At 37.1% G+C, this 27,266-nt stretch overlaps 1 protein-coding gene across 1 annotated transcript in view; it reads left to right on the top strand.

Moving 5' to 3' along the window:
• ABI3BP (ABI family member 3 binding protein) overlaps positions 1 to 27,266 on the top strand; it is a 193,955-nt gene that overhangs the window by 50,869 nt on the left and 115,820 nt on the right. Inside the window, exons 7-15 of the mRNA XM_029938697.1 lie at positions 4,040 to 4,088; positions 5,092 to 5,163; positions 5,922 to 6,014; positions 12,308 to 12,385; positions 14,285 to 14,359; positions 16,482 to 16,556; positions 24,785 to 24,850; positions 25,991 to 26,065; positions 26,615 to 26,689. Coding sequence (XP_029794557.1) covers positions 4,040 to 4,088; positions 5,092 to 5,163; positions 5,922 to 6,014; positions 12,308 to 12,385; positions 14,285 to 14,359; positions 16,482 to 16,556; positions 24,785 to 24,850; positions 25,991 to 26,065; positions 26,615 to 26,689 — 658 coding nt within the window. The remainder of the gene's footprint in view (positions 1 to 4,039; positions 4,089 to 5,091; positions 5,164 to 5,921; positions 6,015 to 12,307; positions 12,386 to 14,284; positions 14,360 to 16,481; positions 16,557 to 24,784; positions 24,851 to 25,990; positions 26,066 to 26,614; positions 26,690 to 27,266) is intronic.

Genomic DNA, 27,266 nt, shown 5'->3' with positions numbered 1-27,266 from the left:
AAAAAAAAAAGGTTTTTTTTGTTTTCTTGTTGTTTTTTTTTTCCCCCTAGGAAGTGTGTCTTGGGTTTTTCCCTAATGTTTATTTTTAAGAGCGAGAGAGACAGCATGAGTGGGTGAGGAGCAGAGAGAGAGGGGGACAGAGGATCCAAAGTGGGCTCTGTGCTGAGAGGAGAGAGCCCAATGCGGGACTCAAACTCACAAACTGTAAGATCGTGACCTGAGCTGAAGTCAGGTGCTAAACCAACAGAGCCAGCCACACGCCCCTTCAGCATAGACATTGTAGGCAGAAGTACTTTCCTGATGCCCCTAAAAGCCCTATTTACAGAGAGGCAGCTACTTGCTTATGAATCCTAATGTAGTACATCTTTTGATTGCAGATTAAGCAAGAGGGTAATTATAGGTCCAGAAAGAACTGGGTTCTGCAGCTAAATTATTTCCTTGTTTTTTGGCAGCACATACTGTACATATAGTCATGTCATCATAACAGGACATTGGTAGATACTCAAGTAAGAGCTCAAAGAGAAACTTTGTTCCATTCATGTGAAGAGTGGAATATTTTCCCATTTGTTCTTGTCAAAAATTATTTAAAACAAATCATCACAGCAAAGAAACTAAAAATTGAAATAATGAAATTCAAAAGTAGTCAACATAGCAATATGTAGGTGTTTTTGCTACATTGTGATGTGTCTGAAAAACTTCACATTCTGCAAAATGTGCTGTAAGTCCCAGGATTCATAGGACAAATAAAGAACAAGACTTTGAAAAAATCTTTGGAAATGTAGCAGCAGCTCTAACAAAAATCATTAGTACCTGGAAGGATAATGTGGCTCCTCCGGCCAGTGGCTCTCATGTGGCTGGAGGTGGGCAGAGCTGGTTACTTAAAGTGCTCAAGTGAGGGGTGCCCCAGTCAGTCAAGTGTCCTAGCCCGGAGGCCGGGTCCAGCTCGTCCGCCCCGTCCGCTTCCATCCCAAAGCTGGGACGGCACTTGCGGGTGCCGCGGTGCGCTAGCTCGCCAGGTCTAGGCGCGCTCGGTTAAGCATCCAACTCTGGGTTTCAGCTTGCGTCATGACCTCACATTCATGGGTTCAAGTCCCCATCGGGACTCTGTGCTGACAGTATAGAGCCTGCTTGGGATTCTCTCTCTCTCCTTTCTCTGTTTTTCCCCACTTGTGCTGTCTTTCTCTCTCTCAAAATAAATAATTAAACTTTAAAAAATAAAGCCCTCAAATAACAAAGGCCATGTGCTGGCAACCCTTCCACTAGAGCAGGGCAGGTGGAAGTAGGGTGGACGCGTGAAGCAGAGCCTGTACCTCTCGGGGGAATGACCCAGTGTGCAAGTGCTCCCGCTGAATTTCCTTATGGCAGAGCTGAAAGAGATCCTGCTGCCGGTGTGATACCAAAGCTGAGAAAAATTTTTTCTCTCCTGCCGAAGGTGGTACTTCTATTTCTACTATTCCCTTCCCCTTGCCTGGGGAAAAATGTATATAACTTATATTTACATCATTCCCCTATTTACCAATAGCACATGAGTTCTATAGTGTAGAAGTGTATGTAGTAAGTGAACAGACTGTTGATCAAAATAACTTCTTAATTAAAATGCAATTCACACTTGTAAAGAACAGGGAAATAGAAGTATAAAAGGCAAAATGAATCCATTTATAAGAAATAACCACTGTTTAAGAAAAACACCTATGCTCTTTCTGTACATACTTAGAAAATTAGGTTCTAACATGGTTATGATTGTTACCTTTATATTTACTTATATTATGCATATTTTCTACTTTGTTAAGCAGATGTCAAAAATTTGAATCATACTTTATTTAATAAGACTTCTTTCTGCTTTTGGATGATATAGTTATTTCACATAGTGGAAATACTTTAGGTGTAAAGGTTTTGATCTTTAATTCCTTAGATCAAGATTAGATTAGATTAGGCTAGATTGTGATGGCAGAAATTACTGGGTGTATTAGTCCATTAGGGATGCTGTAACAAAATACCATAGCCTGAGTGGCTTAAACAACAAGCATTTAATTGTCCCAGCTCTGGAGCCTGGGAAGTTCAAGTTCAAGGTACTGACCGATTTGATCTTGTGAGAGCTTGCTTCCTGAATCACAGACAGTCCTCTTATCGCCGTGTCCTCACCAGGGGAAGGGTGGAGGAAACTCTTTGGGGTCTCTTATAAGTGCACTAATCCCTTTCATGAGGGCTGGACCCCTCATGACTTAATCATGTCTCAAAGGCCCTACCTCTAACTACCATCAGGCTTGGGAATTAAGTTTTAACGTATCAATTTTGGGGAAACATAAGCATTGAGTCCATAGCACTAGGTCCATAGAACTCTGACAATAATAAAATTCTATTTTTTGTGGTTTTTAAAGATAAGGCCCTTAATATAAGAAGAAAAATAGTGAACAGTAAGTTTGGTATTGTGGCCTCTCTTTTTTAAAATTAATTAATTTTTAAATTTACATTTGAGTTAGTAAGCATATAGTACAGCAATGATTTCAGGAGTAGATTTCTTAATGTCCCTTACTCATTTAGACCGTCTCCCCTCCCACAACCCCTCTAGCAACCCTCTGTTCTCTATATTTAAGAGTCTTTTATGTTTTGTCCCCCTCCCTGGTTTTTATTTTTTTTTTAATTTTTTTGCTTCCCTTATGTTCATCTGTTTTGTATCTTAAATTCTTTATATGAGTGAGGTCATATGAGATTTGTCTTTCTCTGACTAATTTTGCTTAGCATAATACCCTCCGGTTCCATCCACGTAGTTGCAAATTGCAAGATTTCATTCTTCTTGATTGTGTGGTCCCCCTTTATTATGGGCATAGCATTCAGTGAAACGTTAGCATGTTATTAAGTCTCTGCTGTTCACAACGGTAAACATCTACATGGTAAGTATCTCATTGAGCACATTCTGGATTCTTAACAGATCTGGTATATGGGGTCTCTATGTCATGTATACAGGTTAAATCAAGCCTTAAAAAATTTTCATGCTCACTGCATGAATTTAGTCTAATTCTTGTCTATATATTTGCTTTCATTATTTTGTTTCTATGTCTCTCCCTTAGCTGTCTTATCCTTGGCTCACAATTATGTCTGGTGATGACCCCACTTTAAGGGTAACACTAAGCCCATCCCTAATTCAAGGCACTTCATGGCATCAAAGATTCCTGTAGGACATCTGAAGCACTTTGGGAGAGAGGAGACTGCACTGGGACCCACCTTTCTAGTTTGAAGGCCCTGTGCATAAATATGTGCAGGATGGTTAAGAGTAAAAAATTTGGAAATAGAAATTTCTGGATTTGAATGCCAGTTCTGCCTTCTTGGACAAGGAGGTGTGTGGTGGTTGAGTTGTCCATAGCAGCAGCAGTTCGATACATCCAAACAGTGGACGCTGGGCAGTTTTAAAAGATAATACGTAGCTTAGCATCTGTTTGAGAGGAGATGTAAAGGCAGAGTCTGGCTGAGTCACATCTCAAATCAAGTGATAGATGAACTAGTAGTCAATCCACATGTTCAGTTTCTTTCCACTGCATTTTCAAGGTAAAGTAACATAATGGGGGTTCTGAAGAAATTGCTTTTTTCAAGTCTTTGGACATTTATGGGGAAACTCAAGTAAGCCCAATAAAATAGAAGTAGATAGGGGCACCTGGGTGGCTCAGTCATTTAGACATCCAACTCTTGATTTTGGCTCAGGTCATGGTCTCATGGTTTGTAAGTTCGACAGCTACATCGGGCTCCGTGCTGACAGTGGGGAGCCTGCTTGGGATTCTGTGTCTCTTCTCTCTCTCTCTGCCCCTCCCGTTTGTGTGTGAGTTCTCTTGCTTGCTCGCTCGCTCTTTCCCTCTCCCCCTTCTCCTTCCCTTCCTGCCTCCCTCTCTTCCTCCCTCAAAATAAGTAATAACTTAAAAAATAGAGGCAGAGGCAGATATATGTACTAAGGATTCCAGCAACTGTAGACAAGACCGGCTACTTCCAGTTCTTTGCTTTATTTTTTTTAATTTAACACTAATTAAAAAGCTGACTCTTCTCTTTTCAGCCAGCATATGTCCCAAGGAAGCTAATCCCAATAACAGTCATAAAACAAGGTAATTTGTATGAGTCTGCTCTGGATATGTGTTTAGAACTATTTTTTTTCTATTTTGATTGCAGTATAGTTGACAGTTTAGAAATAGTTTTAATATGCTTTTTCACTGTTTAATATAATTAAACATAGCACATCAAAATTGTTTTTGACTATTTTAAAGCAAAAATGTGAAGAAATCAGTATGACCTAGCAAATTAGAACTTAATAGATAATTCTGGCTCTTGTACCAATAGGTCAAGTCTTGGCAAGTTGCACTGGTTGGGCAACTAGGGATAAAACAATCATAACAAGTATTAAATTAAAAAAAACCAGTTGAATATGTGTGGCTTTGTTCAGGGTTAAGTTAGCGTACATGAAGAAAATCATTAATAGGATATTTGGATTAGTGAAACAAAAACTGTGACTTAGTGCTCCCCTTAGGAAAAGCAAAAACATCCAGTTTTTGAGAATTAAAATGTCCTATTCCATTTCAGTATCCAGTTTTTGTTTTGACTTTCAGTTTTTCAAGTTATTAAAATGACTCCATTATTTCCAAAAAGCTTCTTGGTAACTTGGTAATTTTAAGTGATTGGACACTTAAAATAATCATTTTAAGAAAACACAGTGACTTAAGTGTATTCACAAAATAGTGTCAGTATTGGAATAATCTAGATTCTTTGAGAATATACATTTGCACTTTTTAAAATTTACTGTACTAATTGTCTGTTTTGTGCTAGTTCTTTAACTTGGGTAGGTTGCAGGGAGTAGAGATGAGGAAGGAAATTTTCACCTCATTGGAATGGACCACTTTATGATAAATAACCTTTCGGTTACTTAAAGGCGTAGGTATTAAGGTGAGATGTGCCTTCCATTGGCTGTGTACCAGTGCAAAGAGTTACTTTCTACTAATTAAAAAGTATCTCCAGGCTTCCCCAGTGCAGATTGCTTCTCATCACATTACAGCTGTTTACTGCTTCCTGACTATTTTTTTCCCATCACACGCTTACCTTTTTGTATTTCAACAGTGATTCAGAATGTCACTCACAGGGCTTCAACTAAATCCCCAGATAAGACTCCCTTCGGAGGAACAATATTAGGTGAGTGTATCTTGGTATCTATACAAACATTAAGGCAAGCTATTTTTTGACAATAGGACCCTTATCGAATTTTATTCTGTTAGCAGGTCTACTAAATTGATATTGGTTCATTTCCTTCCAGTATTTAGTATCCTGGCTTATGTCCATTCCAGGCTAGGAGCCTAGAGATGCTACCTCTATTACAGCGTGTTAGAGAAGCATTTCTAGCCCATGCCTGGTGGGAACTATGGCAACCATTCTACCTGCCTCATAGTGTGGTTGAAGTTGGGAGGGAGACCTTGCTGTATTCAACTGCTTTTTAAAAAGTTATTATTAATAGGGGAGCCTGGGTGGCTCAGTCAGTTAAGCACCTCACTTTTGATTTCAGCTCAGGTCATGATCTTGCAGTTCGTGAGATGGAGCCCCACGTCTGACACTGTGCTTATAGCACAGTACTTGCTTGGGATTCTCTCTCTCTCGCTCAAAATAAGTAAATTTCAAAAGTTATTAATAATTGTGTTCTTTTTCACTATACATCTTAAACTGCAGTTTTATGGTTTTTGAGTCTGGATTGAAAGCCAGGATTTTGCAATTTAGTTCTGAATATTTATAAAAAATTGATATAAAAGGTAATTTTTTTTCTGACATTTTAGGTTTGGGTTAAAATTGACTAAGCCAAATAATTGCTAAATTGCATAGTTTCTGTTAAATGATGCTCTGAGCTTTAATTTATGTCATGATACATTATTTTTCTCTTACCTTATTCTATTTCCTTGCAGTCCACCTTATTATTCCAGGTCTCAACGAAACCACCGTAAAGCTTCCTACATCCATAATGCTTGAGATTTCAGAAGCAATCAAGACACAGTTAGGTAAGCAGCAATGTTGTATATGTGAACTTTGCAGGGAACAAGTACTAGCAGTGATAATCCTAGGATATCCAAGGAATCTGGCAAATGAGCTCTTTTGGTATCTTAAAGTAAAAAGTAAGGAGAAGGCATGTGCACCATTGATGGGAATGTTAAATGGTACAGCTGCTATTGAAAACAGTATAACCATTCCTCAAAAAATTAAGCATAGAATTACTACATGATCCAGCAATTCCACTTCTGGGTATATAACCAAAAGAATTGGAAAAGGGTTATCAAAGAGGTATTTGGACATCTATGTTCACACCAGCATTATGCACAATAGCTAAAACATGGAAGCAACCCATATTCCATCAACAAATGAATTGAAATGCACAGTGATGTTTATAGCACCATTATCTACAATAGCCAAATTATAGAAACAACCCAGTGTCCATTGACTGATGAATGGATATTGAAGAAATAAGAGGTGTGCATGCGTGTACAGACACACACACACACACACACACACACACACACACACACACACACACACACACACACACACACACACACTGGAATATCATTCAGCCATAAAAAAGAATGGAACCTTGCCATTAGCAATGACATGGGTAGAGCTAGAGAGTATGATACTAAGTGAACTGAGTCATTGAGAGAAAAACAAATACCAAATGACTTAACTCATATATGGAATTTAATAAATTAAAGAAATGAGCAAAGGTAAAAAAAGAGGGAAACCAAGAAATAGATTCATAACTATAGAGAACAGACTGATGGTTATCAGAGGGGAGGTTGGTAGAGGGATGGGTTAAATAGGTCATAGGGATTAAGAAGTGCACTTGTGATGAGCACTGAGTATTGTATGGAAGTGTTGACTTACTATAGTGAACATTGGAAACTAACATTTTATTACATAACTCACTGGAATTTAAATAAAAACTTAAAAATTAAAAAATAAAAAACCCAAATGAATAGATAAGCAAAATGTGATGGGTACATGCAGTGGAATATTAACTGCCTTAAGGAGGGAAATTCTGATATATGCCACAGAATGGATGAAATTGATGACATTATGCTCCGTGAAATAAGCCAGGCACCAAAAGACAAATAGTGTATACTGTATAGTTCCACTTACATTAGATGCCTAGAGTAGTCAAATTTACAGACAGAAAGTATAATGGTTGCTAGGGACTAGAGGGAGAAGGGGAAAGGGGGATTCGTGTTTGATGGTACAGAGTTTCGCTTTTATAAGATGCAAAGAGTTCAGGAGATGGATGGTGGTGATGGTTGCACACGTTATGAATGTATTTAATATTACTGAAGTGTACACTTAAAATGGTTAATATCCTACATCTTATGTATGTCTTACAATGATAAAAATTTGGAAAAAATATAGTAAGGGTCAGAGTTTAAAGTGTTGGAAGTATTTATGTAAATTGCATTTTGTAGGTAGTTATTGTATAGTACATGAAATATGTTTATACTTAAAAAGTGAACATTTATGAAATTATCCAAAATACATTTATCTAGGTAAAATTTTCAAATAGAGTGATTGTTACAAAATTATTGTACTATACTGTCAAGGGGTCGTTAGGTATGTTCAGTGAGAACTGATGTGGAGCTCAGTTAGGATTATTATTTACTTGAGATTGATTCTGTCTCCTACTTCTACAAGTAACTTGACATAATTTCAGTGTTTTACAAACATAAAAGATAACATTTTGGGGGGAAAAACGGTGAAACCCTTTAAAAGGAGCCCAGGGAATAATTAATTATGGTGGTCAGTGGAATAAATTAGCTGCTGCATTTGAGAATCAAATTAGTCAGGATTGTCTCTATGACACAGCGTCTCAGACTTGACAGAGCAGCAGAAGTCCTGGAGGGCTTGTGAACACGGACCGCTGGACCTGCCCCCCCCACCCTTACCGTTTCAGTAGATGAGGGGTAAGACCTGAGAATTTGCCTTTCTAACTAGCACCCAGGAGATAGTGAAGCCACTTTTCCAAGAACCACACTTTGAGAACCACCCCTCTAGGGAATGTCTTGGGCTATTAATAAATATGGAAGGATATGGCATGATGCAGTAGAAATTGAACAAAACTAAAAAATGCCGAATATTTTCCCTGAATTATGCACGAGCAAAGAACTTTAGCACTTACTATAATGATGAGCTATGCAGGTCCTGCCCATGACTTAATTTCTCTTGACCTTTGCTTGTTTGATGTGAGGCAATCAGGTTGTAACAGTTTCAAAACGGGAACTCTTAAGTTCTTAGCTGTTTGAGAAGTCACTGTAAGAAGACAAAACAAAGCCTTTAGTGAGAAGAAGAGCACTGAATTGGTAGACTGAATAGTCCTACCAATTTTAGAAAAATTTTCAGAGCTTACATGTCACTATTTTATTAAGATGTGAAAATATTTGCCAGTCTTTCTGATTTTGTGCATCCTTACATTTTTATTATGAAATGTTCATATCTATTGGCCCTAGAGTGAGTTACCTCCAAGAATGTAGACAAGTGACTTTAGACATTATTTCCTTAATTTGTACATCAGACCCGATCACCTCTTTTTAGCTATCAAACTCTGTGACTAAACTTTGCATCATCTAAATGCCGTGCTGAGAGCCAGGAACCTTCCAAATTCAATTTCTGCAGTAAACCTATATTTGGAGTCCAGTGTTCAGTACTTAAATTTACCTGTTCCCTGCCCAGAGCCTATATACCTTGTCCTGCTCCTGGGAAAGTCTTGTTTAGGAGGAGGTAAAAAAAGGAACTGGCCAATCTCTTACTGCTGTGATTCCTAAACCATCCAGCAAAAGCACGAAACATGGAATTTGTGAAGGAGGCTGAAAATTAGCAATTTTTCCCCCAGAACACGGCTATCCATTTTGAAGTAGGAGATGTTTTGTTCCTTAGTCTTGTGTGATCTTTCCAATTTTTTTTGGTTTTTGTGAAGTTCCACATGCTGCCTTAATACCAATTCAGCCTTTTTGTTTTCTTTAGAGAATTACACAGTGGATTTGTTTTGTTTTGTTTCTCCTTTATTTTTCTGTTATGATCCATTAAAGCTTCAGGATTGAGTGTGATTTCAATAAAGAAAAATTGTATGCAAACAGTAAATATAATTTTTGATTTGTTTTTCTGGGAAAACACTGGCTTAAATGTAATTTCTTGTGCATTGAACAGTTTGATAGTATATTTAAAAATGTCCAGTAAATCCATCAAATGTACCACCTTAAAGGACTACATTTAAAAATTACATTTTAAAGTTACTGGTTTTTTTTTTTAATGAGAAGAGATACTGCTTAAATAGTGCTTTATACTACCAAGGGAGAAATAGTTTCCCTAAGTTATTTTTTGAGGGGGTAAATCCTAAAAATAATATCCTCATTCCAGCAGGGCCCATCATGGGACATCAAGAAATTAATAGCTTTTGTTCTAAGAACACATGGTGTGAATAATGAACGAAATAAACAAGAAAGCGAGTATTACACACACCCCTCCCAGGGGTGTATAAAGGGTTTGCCAAAGCCAAGACCTAGCCTGCCAAAAATGAAAGGAAACAACTGTGGTGAAAAAAGGTACAGAAGAATCAGAGAGGAAAGGGAATTTCCTGGGTTTAGGACATGTTCTGGTGGCATTTTACTATGTTCTTGCCAAAACTGCAGTTGTACACAATTTTGGTGAATGCTCAAGTCTTGTTAAGAGACATAAGACTCTTGCATTCAAAAATCTCTACCAATTTCTCTGGTGACTGAAATGGCATATTTAGAAACACAGTATGCCTTTATAAGGTATTAGTGATGTGTAAAAAACACAAATGTCTCTTGGGAAGGTAGTTGACCCTTTTTTTCCCCCCACTAACAGCCTAATTCTAGGTTAATATGATTGCCAGCTGAGGGCATGTTTTTAATGCAAGGAGCTAAAGCAGTATAATTCATAGCATTGTTTGAAATGAGATCTGCAGGTTAAAATAGATAAATAGTCCTAGTCAGCCAAGGAAACCACCAAGAATGTGGGCTATTACACAGGAAGGAGAGGATTATCAAAGGTGTCTTGAAGAAGAGGACACTCAACATGAAAAAAAGCATTAAAAACACCCTTATAATCTCACATAAAAAAAAAAAAAACCTTCCATGGTAAACCTTGAAAGTAACAGGCCCAGAGTTCATAAAAATCTGAAATCTGAATGTTTTTTCCTGTGCTAACAATCACTGTGGTTCTAAACAAAAGCTGTCACAGCAACAGAAGAACATGGTGATTAAGTTTAGAAATTTTAAAATAGTTTATTATAAATGTCTACTGCATCTGCTTTGTAAATTACTTCATAGAGTCCTCTCTTTATGCTCTGCTAAATTGAACAATGGCATTTAACATTTCTGTTGTGCAGAAATTCTGTGCAACTTTATGTGTACATGAATCTAAAACACTCGACTGTTAGGTGTGGCAAGTATGGTAGTACTTGTGACCTCTATTTGTAGCATTTTAAATCATTCCTGAAAATAATCAGCTCTGTGTAAAAATCTGTTGTAGACCTCCATAATACAGATTGAAAACGAATTTGCTTCTGTTATCATTGTGAAAGGGATGACTATAATTGTCTTGAAGTCCTTCAGAATAAATATTGTGTAGCTCATGGTACCTGATAAGAAAATGGTCTTTATAACAGTGATGTGAACTACAGAAAGATGTTTAGAAAACTTTCATCGTCAAAGAACCTTGAGAGAATCGTTTAGATCAATAGTTCTCCGTAGAGGGCAGCTTTGTCCCCCATGAGATAAGTGGCAATATCTTTTTGTTGTCACAGTTATGGAAGTGCTAATGAAATCTGGTGGGTAAAGACCAGAGATGATCCCAAACATTCTATAGCAGACAGCAATACCTCCCTTCCTCCTGCCCTACCAACCAACAAAAAATAAATTATCCAGCCCAAAACATCACTAAATCCAAAGTTGAGAAACCCAAGAAGTTTTGTATAGTCTTAGGACTGTAAAAAACAAAACAAAACAAAACAAAAAACCATCTGATTATAATTATTCTCAGGTTACATGATTGGGGTCTCTCAAGGATTAATTATTTCATGCCACTAGACTTTCAAAATACTGTAAGTCATTGATTCAGGGTCCTGAATAGCTGAATCAAGTTAATCCTAAATGTATTTTTAATATTTTTAAAATGTCTGTTTATTTTTGAGAGAGAGAGCATGAGTAGGGGAGGGGCAGAGGGAGAGGGAAACACAGAATCCAAAGCAGGCTCCAGGCTCTGAGCTGTCAGCACAAGCCCGATATGGGGCTCGAACCCACAAACCGTGAGATCATGACCTGAGCCAAAGTCAGGCACTCAACCGATTGAGCCACCCAGGAGCCCCATAAATGCATTTTTTAAAATAAAAAATATCTTAATCATTGGGAATCTCTGGTATAGGAATGTAGTTTCTTTAAAAAAGAATACCTAGGGTGCCTGAGTGGCTCAGTAGGTAGAGTGTCCAGCTTCGGTTCAGGTCATGATCTCGGGGTTCATGGGTCTGAGCCCCATGTCAGGTTCTGTGCTGACAGCTAGCTCAGAGCCTGTAGCCTGCTTTGGATTCTGTGTGTCCCTCTCTCTCTGATTCTCCCCTGCTCACGCTGTCTTTCTCTCAAAAAATAAAATAAAAAAGAATACCTAAATTTTAGAAGAAAGTTTCCTAAATAGTTTTCTGAAGAGGTTAAAAACATGGGGAAAAAATTATTTTATTCTTGATGGGAAATTGCCACAGAGACCCAAAGATCAGTGTTAATATGTGGCTTAAATAAATAGCTATTATTTTTTGCCACAAATATTTTTAAATATCTTAGTTTTCTATGTGTTATTTATTTTTCTCAAATTTCAATGTCATAACCTATTGTGGTTTTTTACTATGTATAATAATGGAAATTTTCTATGTATTTTTCTTTGTTTTAATTAGGAATATTCACATATAAAATTTTAGGGAGTATTTGCAACACAACCTCTGCTTTCAAGAATCTCCTATTTATGAATCAGAATGGCTTGAAAATTATCTCAAGTGTTGGGTTGTGATTTTCTTCTTCATTCCAATGCCAATTTAAATCTTAAAGAATTACCTAGAATTAAGGAGATGGAATTCTGAAGAATCCCTGGTTGAAATACCCAGTACCTTTGTTGACTGCCTGGTGGGAAGAATTAAGAGCAAAATAGAGTTCTTGAAATGATATTTAACTTGATTATGTTTTGAATGAATTATATTTGGACACTGTGTTATGAGGAAGTGAGGTGAATTGTTTGTTCTTTGACTTTATAGCTAAGAATGAAACGTTGGCATTACCTGCTGAATCTAAAACACCAGAAGTAGAAAAAATCCCAGCACAGCCCATAACAGGTAACGAGATCCCTATGTTGTTAATTTTGAGAGGATTAAACTTTTTTTTAATGGTAAATGATTGACAAACTTGCAGGTTTTTTTCAGTGAGGGGCCATTAGGAAATTAATCCTCATCATAAGTACAAAGAGATTGTAGGTCCTTGGTTTAACATTTGGAAAACCAACTGCAGAAGGAACTATTGAGTCTTATGACTCATATGTAATATGGAAGCTTTATTTTTTCACTTGCAATGAAAATTGTCACCTCAACATTCTAAAATATTTTTATACTAAAATGTAATACTGTGGTTTTGTTGCTTTCCTTTTATATGAAGACATGAGCTCATTCTTCATTTCTTCACTTTTGCAAGTGGTCAGTTGAGCAAAATAACCGTTATCCCTCCAAAATTTGTAGCTTGATACAAAGACAGCCTGGAATCATTGAATTCTATGGAAGATTATGAAAGATTAACAATCCAAATATAAAGATAAAATAGTTCAGTAAAAATCCTTTCAGGAATAAATGTGGATACATTTTCCCCATAGTTGATCAGCCATTACTAATAAACATTCAGCATTTCTTCCCTAAATGAACTGCCCAAGTCCAGTCCACTGGGGGCATGTTATTCTCTGAACCACAGAGTTTTTGCCGGAGCAATACCACTTTATCCAAGACCACGTGAAACAAACGTTTGCCCAGAATTTCCCCAAATCTACACTTAGCAAAATATCTCCAATCTAAAGTGAATTTTTTCATTCATAAAATTGCCATAAATTGAAATATCAATGACATTTACCTTGTACTAAAGTCTTGGATTTGCAACTGCCCCAGAAAAGATAAAGATTGGTGGAGAAATAAAATAGCATGATTTCAAGAAACTGCTTCAAGTAGGAATATTTCTTCCATAGTAAGAAGTATATGCTTCTATCTAGATGGAGACGGACCTTCCCTTCTCCACCTTCACCGGTGTGGGGCAAAGGTAGAAGCTATTTAAGATGCTGGAATAATCTATTCAAATAAAATTCCTATGTAATTTTTTAAATTTCAATATAATTTGTCAATACCAAGAAAAACATAGGCATGACTCAGTGGATGATTCCAAGTCCTCTTCTGCCCCAGAGATTCCACCAATTTTTCCCAGTTGTACTGTATTCTCTTAGCACAGTATCTGATGGGAGAGTCTACAATTTTCTTAGTTCTCTGCCAAACCATATTCAGAGTTTTCCACTTCAGAAACACTTAGGCAAACACCATACTTCATTATTAAGTGTTGTGTTTATTTTGTGTCTTTATTCTGCAAAATTCTAGAGTCATCCAGCTCACAATTCATTTTAAATCCCAGTGATCCTGGTTCTTATCTACTTGAACTCATCTTTGCCTTTGATCTAACATTTGGAACAACCTTTTGGCTAAGCATTTGAATCCTTAACATAATTTCTACCTAGCTCTAAGTTTTGCAGTTTTGGTTGCAGTTTGGAAGAGAGAAATATTTAATGTAATAGTTCTAAATAAACCTTTTTGCCTTGAGCCATTCTTTTATTTGCCCATTTATTAATTCATTTAATAGATATTTGTTACATGCTTGCTTGCTATACTCCAGACATTGTGCTAAGCCCTGGAAATGAGGAAAAAAAAAAAAAGCAGGCCAGTAAAAAAAATATGATTAGTAAGTACTTTCATGGTGGTCAGTTCACTGTAATTTTTGGAACACATCGAAAGTGCACCAAACTTAGCAAGGAAGGGTTGGGAAAAGTGTCGGCTCAGATGCCTGGGGCAAGTCTGGGAGTCCTTCATGAACTTGAAAAGGATTGGTGTATGTAAGTGTCCGTTAACTAATTCTTACTGGGCAAAAAAAAATGCCTTTGACTGCTTCATCATTTTATCTTAATTTATAAAGTTGTCTTTTTTACCTTCCAGTGACTTCTGAGTCAGTGCCAAGAACCATGAAACCCACTGTGTCTAGTGCATTAGACTTTTCAGAAAAAACACTGGGTAATTCTAAGAACTTTTTTTTCTTTAATAATTTCCAACACTCATAGAAACAAAAAGTAACTCCAATGCCTTCGTTCTCACTTCCTTGATTTCCCCCGCTCTCTTACTGGCAGTAGTTAACCTTCCTATTTTTTGGACTAATTCCATGAGAGAGTGAACAACAGGACTGATATTCTAGGCAGTGCTAGATGCTGACTACACACATTTTACCAGATGTATAGAAAAAAAACAGAATGCCAGCCTTTTAACCCACAAATCTTGCAGGGGTGGGGAAACCTGGAAGTCTTGGCTGTGTCTGTGCTCTCTGTTCCAATAGGCTTCCCAAGTCTTACGTGTACTACACTTTAAGAGAATCCCCACAAGTATCGTGATTTTTAATAAGAATTGCATGTCATGCAAGTTAGCTGCTTCATGGCCCAAGAAAATCTAACTTGCTTTGTCCTTTTCTGCTGAAGAGAAGGAGCAGCATGTGTTTTCCTGTGTATGTGAGATGTTGATGTTCCATGTCCCACCACACCCTTTGAACCTCTACCTCCACGTTTTAACAGCTACACGAAGCTTTTCTTGGAGGAGCCAGCTTTTTCTGTGAAAGGCCCAGTGCACCCTGTGTTATGAGCATGCTTCACGTGATTATGTGTTAACCACAGTGTCAGATCCTGACTCAGGGATTTGCTGACGTGATTCTTCTTTATTTTAGTTCTCAGCGAAAGGACCCTGGAAACACTGCAAACTATTCTAATACCTAGGTTTGAATTGCCACTGAGCACTCTAGGTAAAGATTGTTAAACATAACATCTTGTTATTACCTTGGAAATTTTATGCATGCTTTAAGGAAATTCATAGCTAATTCATTCATGTTTTTATAAGAAAGAAGGGATGCATATTTTATAAAACAGTAAGCTCCCCAACACTGAGCCCTTAAATGTTATAAAACATTTTATAATTTAGGATCCCAAAGAGTCTTTATGACAAAGATTTTGGTGGGGTTTTTTTGGTGGTTATATTCTGATATTATATTTGATTCTTTTTATTCAAAACACTGTCACTGAATAAATTATTTTCTATACTTTTTCTAAATATCTTTTTACTCAATTGTTTCTCCTGAAAAGGAAGATATATTTGATTGTTTTGCAGACTGCTTCTTAGAATTTATTTATTAGTGCAATATCAAAAATTGTTGGGGGAGCTTAAGTATAAAGCCACATAGTTACTGAGATTCTATCTTTAAAAGTCATTAGATGGACATTTTTGAGTTCGGATGTGTTTAGTGCTTGATTTGACTTACAATGAAATATATCTAAGCGCACACATATACATAAAGAAATTAGGAAAGCCATTTAGTAGAAAGGAAGAACCCAAATTCCTCAAATTTAGCAGCTCAATTATAAAAAAAAAAAATAGAACAGGAAGTTTGATTATAGTAGGCAGAATTGAAATCACAAGAATAAGAAATACGGCTAACAACAATTTACTTGACATCAGTAATTTATCTTTTTGTGTCTTTTTTTGTTGTTTTTGCAAGCTTGATATTGTGAAAAATCTTTTTTCTGTTCCTTGTTCCTCATGTTGTAACGTCTCTTATATGTTTTGTTGCAGCTCCAAAAAGGCTTCCAGAATTTCCTCAGGCAAAAACACCTTTCCCTTTTGAAAAACCTGGGGGCACCTTGGGTAATAACAGCACCTTAAACCTGGGGTTAAGATGTGGGTGCAGGTTTCTTAATTGTGTAGGACACATTTACTGGATCGTATTTCCACAAACCTCAATATACTGATGAGTTGGGGTAACTCAGTCAAACAAGGGATTGATTTAAAAACAATAAAATCCCTATTTAATGACATTTTCTACATATTGAGTAGCAATCATCAGTATGTTAATTGTATATAGATTTAGGTTTTGTCCTCAAAAATGTTGAAAGTATGACACCAAATTCTGGTCTCTTTCTGATCACTAATTAGATGCTGTCTGGATGGATACATAATGATTTCCTGACTTTTGATTGAAATCATATGTGCTTTTAATTGTAAGCTTCTGGTAGCCACTTAACCATTCCAGCAACCTATTTCTATCCTTTTCTCCTCTCAAAAAATAATCTTCAATGAATCCCATTTCTTTTTGCTGTAGCTTCCATTGAAAAGCCATGGATTGTGCCTACAAGTAAAACATCTGAAGATTCCAAACCTCTCCCACCTCAAACTGGTAATTTTCTTCCTTGTTTTAAAAATCGGTTGGAACAACAGTATTGAATAACTTCCCATTTTTATTTTTATAGGTTCTCTAGTTGATTATCAAAATACTTGTAGTAAATGGTAAAGCTATAATCCATTCTTGATACTTGGAGGAATGTTGTGTTCTTCTCAATGCTAAAGTAAAATGACTTTGTATTTGTTTTAAAGCTCTGTTTTAATGTCTGGATACATAATTGGAAGTGTGGCTAGAAGATGAACTATGAATTGGTGCATGGATTTTCTAGAGACCTCTAGTGACATTGAGAACAGTAACTAAAATAAGATATCTGGGGTCTGACGTGTATCAGCTTAATGTTTCCTTTACAGGTGGATATTTGCTTTTCTTCCAACAAAAATATTCAGTGAGCATTTGAGAGCTCACTATGTGCAGGTCATTGTTAAGTCCTAAAATCTGTAAGAATATTGTGATAAAGAGGAAAGACCACATTGGCATTAATGTGGACCTTGATTCCAGTTCTGGCTTTCCCATTAACAGTATAGCTTTTAAATTAAGAGCTATAGAGCTTAAGAGTTTACTTCTTTTTTCTACTTTCTTGGGTCTTTGTTTGTTCTTTTATAAATGGTAGCATTTGGCTTTTTTCTCCTGAGAATTCTATGTCCCACCACTAAAACTGTTGAGGGAAACAGGTTCTTGTTAAAAACAACAACAATAACATTTTCTTAATAAAAAGTTATTTCCCATACATCTTGTCTTTGCTAGGTGTCGAGCAACTAAAGAGAATAGTCGGAATGTGAGAACTATATGAAAACCTCAGAAACCACTTGGTGTGATTACATTCATGATTTTTGTTTTACTTGTTTGTATTTAATTGTTGTGCACCTTCTAGTTGTGATTTGAGTACATATAATATATAATGTAGTTGAAGTTCATGTAATGAAGTTAGGTACACCGACATTTTGTGGTATTTTTAGAAAGGATCCCAGCAGAGGACTTGTTTGAGAAAGCATGAGGATGAGCCTTCAGAGGCATAGATGTTAGTTAAATTATGCCTTCTCTGTTACATGCAATGGACTCAGATCTCAGCAAAAGATTAAAAGATGGCATCACATGAAGTAAGCGTGTCTATCATAGTCTCCCCTAGTTTTCTTAAGTGGGAAAACACTTGAAAGTTGGTGACAGTTGTCAACGAATTCAGAGAAGTTTCAAATTGGGTCTTACTAGGGCTTCATTCCCCTAGTCACTGACCCTGAAACTCTAATGCAATTACTTAATATGGATGCAAAAATATCTTCAGCATTCAGGTAACCTGAGTCTAAAATCCGGGTTCAGGGTAGAGTTTCCTTCGGAGCCATCCCACAGGCACAACTGCACTGTGATTATGGAGCAACAAGTAGTCCATGGACCTGTGTGATGGTTTGTTTCCTACACCGTGGCCTGCCCGGCCTAGCTCCGTGTCCTTGATGAGGATTATGGCTCTCAAACCAAACTAGGGTTCACTGTACTAGAGAAACACTTAGGTCCCTTTCATGTCTTAGCTTTTGGGTTATTTACCTTGGGGGCATAAGATCACCTACATTTCCCTTGAGCAGCCTGCAGTTTTTTGGTGTTTATGATTATCGAGGAGTGAACTGATCAAAACCTCAAGGAAACCATTTATGAAATTTTCATGCCAAGGACATGAAATATATATAAACCCCCAAGCTTTGGGGAGTGAGGAGAACATGTTGGGAAGGATTGTAGGGTTACAAAAAGACAAAGAGAGATGAGATTAAAGATCTTATTAAAGAAAGCTTCCTTTTGCCTTTAATTTCGGAAAGAAATATTCTGGCCTTGCTCTGATGGAGTATAAATAGTGGCTAATGCAGCCGGAAGTGCCTGCATTATTCAGTTACCTCACTGCTGCCAGAAAACTTCCAACTTTGGCTGCCAGTCCCTCTGGATGAAGTGTTGGGGCTTGTCATGGCTGTGACAGTTCAGTGGGTAATGATTTCAGGCATGAGTATTGGCCCTAGAAATTTGCGAGCCTCCCCTCACAACATTTAAGTTTTATATTTCTGCTAGTTCATATGCTCCTTGGAACAGCAGCATTGGCATCACCGGGGAAGTTGTTAAAAAGGCAGAATCTTGGGCTCTACTCCAAATCTACTGAATCAGGATCTGCTTTTTAAACAAGGTCTCCAGGAAATTGGTATACATGTAAAGTTTGAGAAGCAGTGTGTTATCACTAGTTTCTAATACTTCACACATGTAGGTAAGAATCATCAAATGTAGTCATTGTAGATGGGAGGCCTCAAGTCAGTATAAGATTGGTTTCTCAAAGTGGGTGATTAAGTATGTCTTGTTTCTACTAATGTACACAATACTTTTATCTCATATAAGTGTCATGCATGGCATCTTCCTAACATGTTAAAATTAGGGTGCCAGGGGCTGCTTTTATCTTAAACAGCCATTAAGTGTGACCTTATCAGAACCTTTTGTAGAATTCATTTTGCTTCAACATGTACTGGATTTGTTTTCCATATTTACTTCATGTTTTATATCAAATGATCAGAACACATGCTCTCAAGAAGATGTCTATATTACTTTGGGATATAAAAAAAGCTGTATAGAAATTCTAATTTGCATGCTGATTATTGAAATCCCTAGGTCAATTCAATAGTTTATGAAAGAGTGAAATAGGGTATTTGGAATTTGGAATATACCAGAAAAATCTGAGAAATGTAGTCATCAAATACATTCTTCCCCACTTTTAGCCTATTTGCCCTAACCTTAATACTGCATTTTTTGATCTCTTATTTAGAATTGTATTTTGTATTAGACCTTCTTTAAATTATCTTGAAGTAGGATTGATTGATTCTTTGATTCCCTTGGCAAACCTAATTTTTCTTAAAGTTTAGAAAGGAGATGATAAAAATCTGCTCTATAATTATACACCAGAGTGTATTCCCTTTAAAATAAATTCTGTATTTTAAAAAAGTTGGCCACATGTTAAAAATACTTAAGTGCTTCTAACAATCATTCAGAAAAGAAATTTTTTCTGATGATGTGATAGAATTGGTCTATTGAACAGTGGCCATTTGACTATCGTTTCTGTGTTACTATCGAATGAGTTCTAGAAGAGTAGTCTACCTTCCACTCCCCCTAAAGAGTTGTGCATCTGCATGTATGTGCACGTACTTGTTGAATTACCTCTTCATTAGAATAATTTTGTTTTTGCACAGCAGTTTTCTAGTAAGAGATTCAAAGGGTTGTATGTGTATCATCCTACTGATTCTCCGGAAGTCCCTGGAAGTACAGAGATTTACCAGTTTCTTTTAAGGAGACAAGTGAGAGGCTTGCCCCCGAATGAGTAGAGGAACAAAAACTAGATCCTCATTCATTTCTTTCCTAAGCTTCTCTATAATAAAGCACTCCAAATTAAGAGTGAAATAATGTCATACAACTTACTTTGAAATTTTTTCTTGAACAGCTTCCCAACAGCATAAATGTTACTAGGATCAGGTGTCTTCCAGATATTTAATTACAGTAAGTGGTCTGTGAGAGAGACTGGCCAGTTCCTGATATTCATTCTTACTGTGAATGTGATCACTAGCCTATGACCTGTGCAGTGAGACAGAGCTGGGCTAATAACCAATATAACTATGTAGTGGTTATGTGAATGTAGACAAGAGATTTAACCTTTGAGAGCCTCAGTTTCCTTATCTATAAAATGGAAATACAATTTTTTTCATTGGGTGTTCTGTCTTAAAAATAATGTGTGTTTAAAAAAAAGTGTACGGGGTGCCTGGGTGACTCAGTTGGTTAGGCATGTGACTTTGGCTCAGGTCATGATCTCGCAGTTTGTGAGTTTGAGCCCTGTGTCAGGCTCCCTGCTGACAGCTCAGAGCCTGAGGCCTCCTTCAGATTCTGTGTCTCTTCCTCTCCTTGGCCCTCCCATGTTCATGCTCTCTCTCTGTCTCTCAATAATAAATAAAAACATTTAAAAAAAATTTTTAAGTGTAAGTCACTAAATCTAATTCATAGTACATGAGATGCACCCTATCATCCTCTCCTTAGTACAATGGACTCTTGGATTGAATGCATCCCCTTCCTACCACGCTGCCCATCCCAAACTTCCTGAATTTCTGTGGACACTCAATTATAATAGTAGTAGTAGTAGTAAAATAACAGAGAACTAAAAAAAGAAAAAGGAAGGAAGAAAGAAGAGAGAAAAGAAAGCCTCTAAGCTTGCATATAAGCTTACCAAATGATCCTTGGGTCTTCATTTCACTTGTTTAAACATTTTTGAAAAGAATGTAAAGGGTATATGCCCTGTTATTTAAAGAGGCCTTGCCCTCATGTAATGGTCTGATGTCTTATTAACCCTGGGCAAGGATGTATCACACAATCGCACTGTTGAGTTACAGTAGCAACGTGAATCTTAGTATAAACTGGGCCATGAGACCCTTCCTAGGCTCAGGGAGTAAAATAATGGATAACCAACTTGCCCTATTTTCCATGAGCATCAGAGGTGGAAGAGGCAGCATAAATGCTGTAAATACACCATCTCACTGCTAGGGCACATGCATCATTTCTCAAGCCCTTCTGTCATTGGAGGGGGATGATGGAAATCATCTTTCTGTTTCTGCCTTCATAGTGTCATCAGTGTTAGGCCTCCCTAACTTAGTTGATCATCCACTTAAAAAGACCATCACCAGGAAATATTTTAAAAAAATTTTTTAAGTTTATTTTGAAAGCATGAATGGGGGAGGAGTACAGAAAGGGAGAGAGAAAAACCCAAATAGGCTCCATGCTTTCAGCGCAGAGCTTGACTCAGGGATTGAACTCACAAACTGAGTTCATGACCTAAGCCAATACCAAGAGTCAGACGCTTAACTGACAGTGTCATCCAGGTGCCCCAGAAAAGATTGTTTTTAAGTTTATTTACTTATTTTTGAGAAGGGGAGAGCAAAGTGGGGAAAGAGCAGAGAGGGAAGGGGAGAGTAAGGATCCTGCCTGGATTCTTACCCTCTGTCAGTGCAGAGCCTGATGTGGGGCTGGAACTCATCAACCATGAGCTCATCATCTGAACCCAAGTTGATGCTTAACCAACTGAGCCACCCAAGTGCACCTTATACAAGGAAAGATTGAAAGTTTGCTTGCTTTATTTTCAGAGAGGAAGAGAATTCCAAGCAGGCTCTGTGCTGTAGCACAAAGCCTAACATAGGGCTCAAACCCAGGAATGGTGAGACGATGACCTGAGCCAAAACTTGCTTAACTGACAGAGCCACTCAGGTGCCTCAGTACCAGGAAAGATTTATAGATCAATTTAGACAAAGAAAATGGTTTCTTTATATAATCTAAGATGATCTGACATGTTTATTTTCATCCTTAGAAAACTCTACTGCCTATTCTTTCTCCAGCTATCCAGACTAACTGATTTTTCCCTCCAAATGTACTGTGACTTATTAAGATGACTCCTGTTTCTGGCATAATTCCTTCCCCTTGAACAATAAACAGTTATCCTTAGAAGCTTTCCCTGGACAGCAGAGTCAGAACTGAGAATGATCAGCCTCAGTCTCTTCATTAGAATCTACCTTGAGAGCTGCCTTTAGGAGTTCGTCACTAATTATTTTCAGTACTTTGTAGAACTTCAGTAAATTACTATATGCAATTAAGCTGTATAAATCATTTAAAGACCTGACACTGAATGATCACACATGAAGAGTGGGGTACTGGTTGGAAAATTGTGGTTTGCTCAGAGTAGTTGAAAAGAGATTGAACTCTATCTACTTTTGGACCTTACTGCCTCACTGTGAGGTGCTGATGAGCACAGATCTGGCCCACCCAACTGGATTAAGCCCTAGGGAGGAGAAAAAAGTAGATGTGAGTGGTGGTGTTGATGCTTTGAAATCAGGAAAATAGGATTCAAGTGTAGCAGATGGTTTACAGATTCACTGTGGCCTCTAAGAAATTTACAGCCTCAGCCTTTGGTTTTGCTTCAGGAGCATTTTCTGGTATGCACTATTTTCACAAATTTCAAGTCCAAACAGAAAGATATTTTATTTTTCCATTAACTAAGCAAAGGATTATGTATTTATTTAAATGGTACTGAGAACTGTGTATGTGTGGTGTTCATAAATGCTTTTCTCATCCTCCTATTTATTAATAGTCCTGTTGTATCTTTCCGTTGTTTCTTTATATATGTTTTTAGGATTCTATTTCTATGGCAGGATATGGCCACATAAGCATATGGCAGGCAATTAATCATGTAGTAGAGGAAGAGATCTGTGTGCACAAGTATGTGTATCATAAAATAATTAAAGGTACCTACTCATTTATTTTCATTTGTCCTTAGTAAAAGCATAAACTACTCATCTGTCAAACTGTTATGTGTTCATTGTAATGGCCATCTTGCAGATTAACGCTATTAATTCTATGAATTAATGGAATAATTATTTTGATTAATTTTATGGGTCCCCACCATGTACCAGGCCCTGGGGTAAAATAAACCTTGGAGTGCCTCGTGAACATGACTGGAGCCTCTGGAATAAAAAGGAACTATCAATATAGAAAAGAAGTAGAAAGGGGGGTACTCTTGGGACAAAAAGTATAGAATGTAAGAAAGCTGGCTCAGTGGTCCTAGACACAAGGGAAGTGTAGGACTTAGGGTAACAGAAAGACAGTTGTAGCATTTTTCAAAAGCTAGCAGCAATATAATTAAAAGTCAAGATATTCATTCATAATTTCTGGTATGAGAAGTTTAAATACAAGTATGTAAAGTTTTCCTAACTTGTTTAGTAATACGTAGAGCTGACTTGGGTTTATCCGTGACTTGAAATTGACTTGAAGCAAGCCTCAGATCAGCAACTACCAGCGTTTTTGTCCTCTAAAAGGTTAGTCATTCTTACCTGACTAAAATTGTAGCTAGGCGAAAGAAAACTTCACATTGCAATGTAAAGTCTCTTAGAACACGTGCATGACTCGATGTTATTTCTGCTTTGGAAGATTTTGCAAAGTAGTAGATTGACCTTCACAAATAGAATTCTGTTTCCTGCTTTTTCAGTATGTGGTGCAATATAAAGTGCCCTCTGTGCATATCAGAGTGTATCACACAGTTTGATATTATCTTTCTTACACCTTCAGCTAGTACAGGTTCAAAGTCATGACATGGTTGCTGACTTACAAGTAACCTTGCTGGGTAAATTTTCCTGTGAAATTCTTTTTAATTTATTTCTGTACAGCCATTTTGAATGGGTCAGTAAAGTAACATCTGCCTCATGACAATTAATGCTTTTCTTCCCCTCCCATCACCGAACTGAGAGCTCTTTGTGCAGAAAAGGAGAACATTTTTGTTTTGATGCTCTTTTTGCTTACAGATTCAACTCTTTCGTGAACGTGAAATTTATCCCTGTATTAAGATTAACTTGTTTTTTTAAGGTCACTCTGCTTTCTTTGGTTTATGTAGAATATAAAATTTATCCTGAAATCCACCTAGATTGTAGAAGGGCTCATGGCTCCATGAGGAATAAAGAAAGAAATTTGCCTCTAGGTAAAGTACAGGAGGCATGGTGCAAGAAGAAGCTCTTCTTGGTCCTGTTAATGGAATGAAAAATACACTGAACTTGACAAAGCCTGTGTGGGACCACTGGCAGATGTCTTCACTGCATATCTCAACTTCATCGCCTAGAAAATGGAGATAACACTCCATTATCTAGAAAATGGGGATAATGCCTACCTCACATGTTTCTCAGGGATGTTGAGAGGGTTAAATAAGCTTATAGGTGAGAAAGTGCCCTGCAGACTGAAAAGTGCTATTCAAACATTAGGTACCATCATGGTAACTTTTACTAAGTAGGAAGACTAAGCTATTTGGTGCAAATAGCTTCAATGTGACTGCTGTTTCCTTCTCTGGAAATCTCTCCTCAAATTGCTTCTGACTCATTTATGTTTATACTCTTGGAGGCTCTTTGATTTAGAGCTGGCACCACTTCATTGTAAATATATAGCTCTACATGCACATCGCTCTCAAGACCAGTGCCAGGGCTCACTGTATAAAAGCCTTTAGTTCAGGGAAAGCCTAGAGGCAAGTCTTAGTGATTGCTTACATGCTTAGTGACCAGATCAATAGCCCAGAGTCCAACTCACTAGTGCTTACATAAAACTCCGTTTTAACCAGCATTGAACTATGTCATGAAATCTTTTAAAATTAATCAAAACTAACATCTTCTCTTTTGTTTTACCTTTTCTTTTAAAAGCAACTTACGATGTTTTCTCAAGCCCTCTAACATCAGATGAGCCTGAAATATCAGAACTCCATACAGGTACATCCAGTCCCTAATTCTTTTTTTAAGATGCCAGATGTTCTGACAACAGTGCGCCTTGTTCTCCCTTTTAATTTTCACAGAGTGAAAAAGCTACTCTTTAAGGCTCTGCAGGAGAGAAATGGCAGTCTCTGTCAGGGAGGTGAATTCTACCCATTTCTCTGTTGAGCAATTAATTACTACTTTATATCCATCAATAGAAAGCTTTGGCACATGTGGGAGATGCAGATAGAGTTGGTTGCCATTGAGGCAGAGTAACGTAGTCACAGAATCACTCTAAAAAGGTTTTAGATTCTTAGAGACTTTTCTGTAGCGCAGTGGTTCTCAAATGGGGGTGATTTTTCTCTCTTCTCCCCCCAGAGGCATTTGGCAATGGCTAGAGACATGTTTGATTGGCACAGCTGGGAAGGTGGCACTGATCTCTAGTGGGTAGAGGCCAGGCTTACTGCACTGCACAGGACCACCCCACCCCCGCCCCCAACAACAAAGAATTATCCAGACCTAAAAGGCAATAGTGCAGAGGTGAGAAATCATGCATTAGAGCAATCATGTCATTCATTGGTCTATCTATAGAAGTTCAGTTGGGTCTAATCTTTGGCATTTGCATTACCAATCCACACACAGTGAGTGTAACTCAATCTAATAGATCCTTTTAGCAAGTGTTTGTTAAGCACCTACTAAACTAGGTTCTGTGAGAGATTCCAAATCAATATGAGTGGTCTCTGCTAGACATCAATATGTGTCTGATATTTTTGTATATTTGGCCTTATCTGCACATTATTTGTCCCATGATAAAAGCAAATAATTTTAAATAGCAGCATAAAATAAAGGAAAAAATGGGATAGAGTGCTGAATGTGTTCAGTTACCAGTTAAAGGTAAGAAACCAGAAAAACCAGTTGATGAAAAGTTGAATATAAGAAACATTTTTTATCATAGTTTCTAATGTTTAAAATACGTATGTTTTTAAAAGTGAGCTGGTCTTCGGCTCCTAAAGAATCACTAGTTTAAAGAGGTTGGTCAGCTGTCATTCAAGTGTTCTTGATACTTTTCCCCATGTGAGGCATGATTTATTATTCATGAATGTGTATTTTGTTTTTGGGGCCTTCTGCTTTTATAAATGTTGACATTTATTCCAACAGAAACAAGTGATCCATTTCTGGATTCTGTCCCACCTAAAACTTCTAGAACTCTTGAACCGCCAAGGGCAACACTGGGTAATGTTTTTAACAGAAAAATCCTACTTTGTTTTCCATCAAGAGAAAATCCTGTGAATGCCATTCTTCCAAATGATCATTTCATTCCATCACATTTAATCATTTACTTCATTCCCATTTCTGAATATATATATTTTTTCCTGTAATGCAGGCATATTATATTCCATTTTGGGTGCACTCTCACTCTCTCTTTTTTGAACTGTAATAGATGATTGTTTTTTCCATTCTGAAAGCACTGAAAAGCTTTGAAAACTGCATGGACTCCTCATCATCCATGTCATCCCATGTCCTGTGTTTATGGCCTGTATCACCTCTCTTCCATGTATTGAGTCTGCCTGGAGTCACCTACTGAACAATTATCACTCTGACTTTTACTCTTCATTAAATCATCATTTCATCCACCAGCTTTCAAGACTATATGCATTTTTCATTCTTAATCATGGACTTCTAGCATGTGCTTTGTAACACCATCTAAAAAGCATGTTAAAACCCTTAAAATACCTCCTTTTAACAGGAATTACTTGGTGGGTGGGGTGTTTGTATTTTCAGGTCCAAGTGAAACACCATTTGTTCCTCAAAAACTGGAAATCTTTACTAGTCCTGAAATGCCACCTACAACACCTGGTAACTAATGATGTTTTTATTTGTGTACTTTGAAAGAACAGATAAAATGACCAAAAAAGAATCCATTACGTTGGACTTACAGAATGTTTTCAGTAGTAAACATTTCCCTTTATTCTCTACCATGGAATTCTTCCAAGAACTAGGTTACTTTGTCTTGTGAGAATCCTTGAAGAATTATTTCCTTTCTATAATCCTTTCAACTCTGCCAACCAGAAAACAGAAGTGGAATTACAGATGATAATTATTCTAAAATGTATTGCCTTCTACTGAGCACAATTAGAAACCACTTGATCAGAGTATTTTCCTCAAAGTAGTCTAAATATGAAGAGGACCAGGTAGATTCTTAGAGCCTTGGACAGGATAAGAAAAGATGGGTAAGAGCGATAACACAGCCTACATTGTATAATGAAAAGTTATTAGAATAATGTAATTCATTACCTCCTGGTGAGGTTAGTAATGAGCTACAGAATTAAAGGAGTTCTGAACTTCCATTCTTGAAATCTCAAATATTTGTATTTCTTCTTTGTTGTTTGGTAAATTATCTTTTCAGTTCTTAACTGTGTTTGTATTCTTAAAT

Source organism: Suricata suricatta, chromosome 5, assembly GCF_006229205.1.
Source record: "Suricata suricatta isolate VVHF042 chromosome 5, meerkat_22Aug2017_6uvM2_HiC, whole genome shotgun sequence".
NCBI lineage: Eukaryota > Metazoa > Chordata > Mammalia > Carnivora > Herpestidae > Suricata > Suricata suricatta.
Note: the sequence above shows the minus strand (reverse complement) of the source record. Positions and strands in the feature narration are given on the sequence as shown.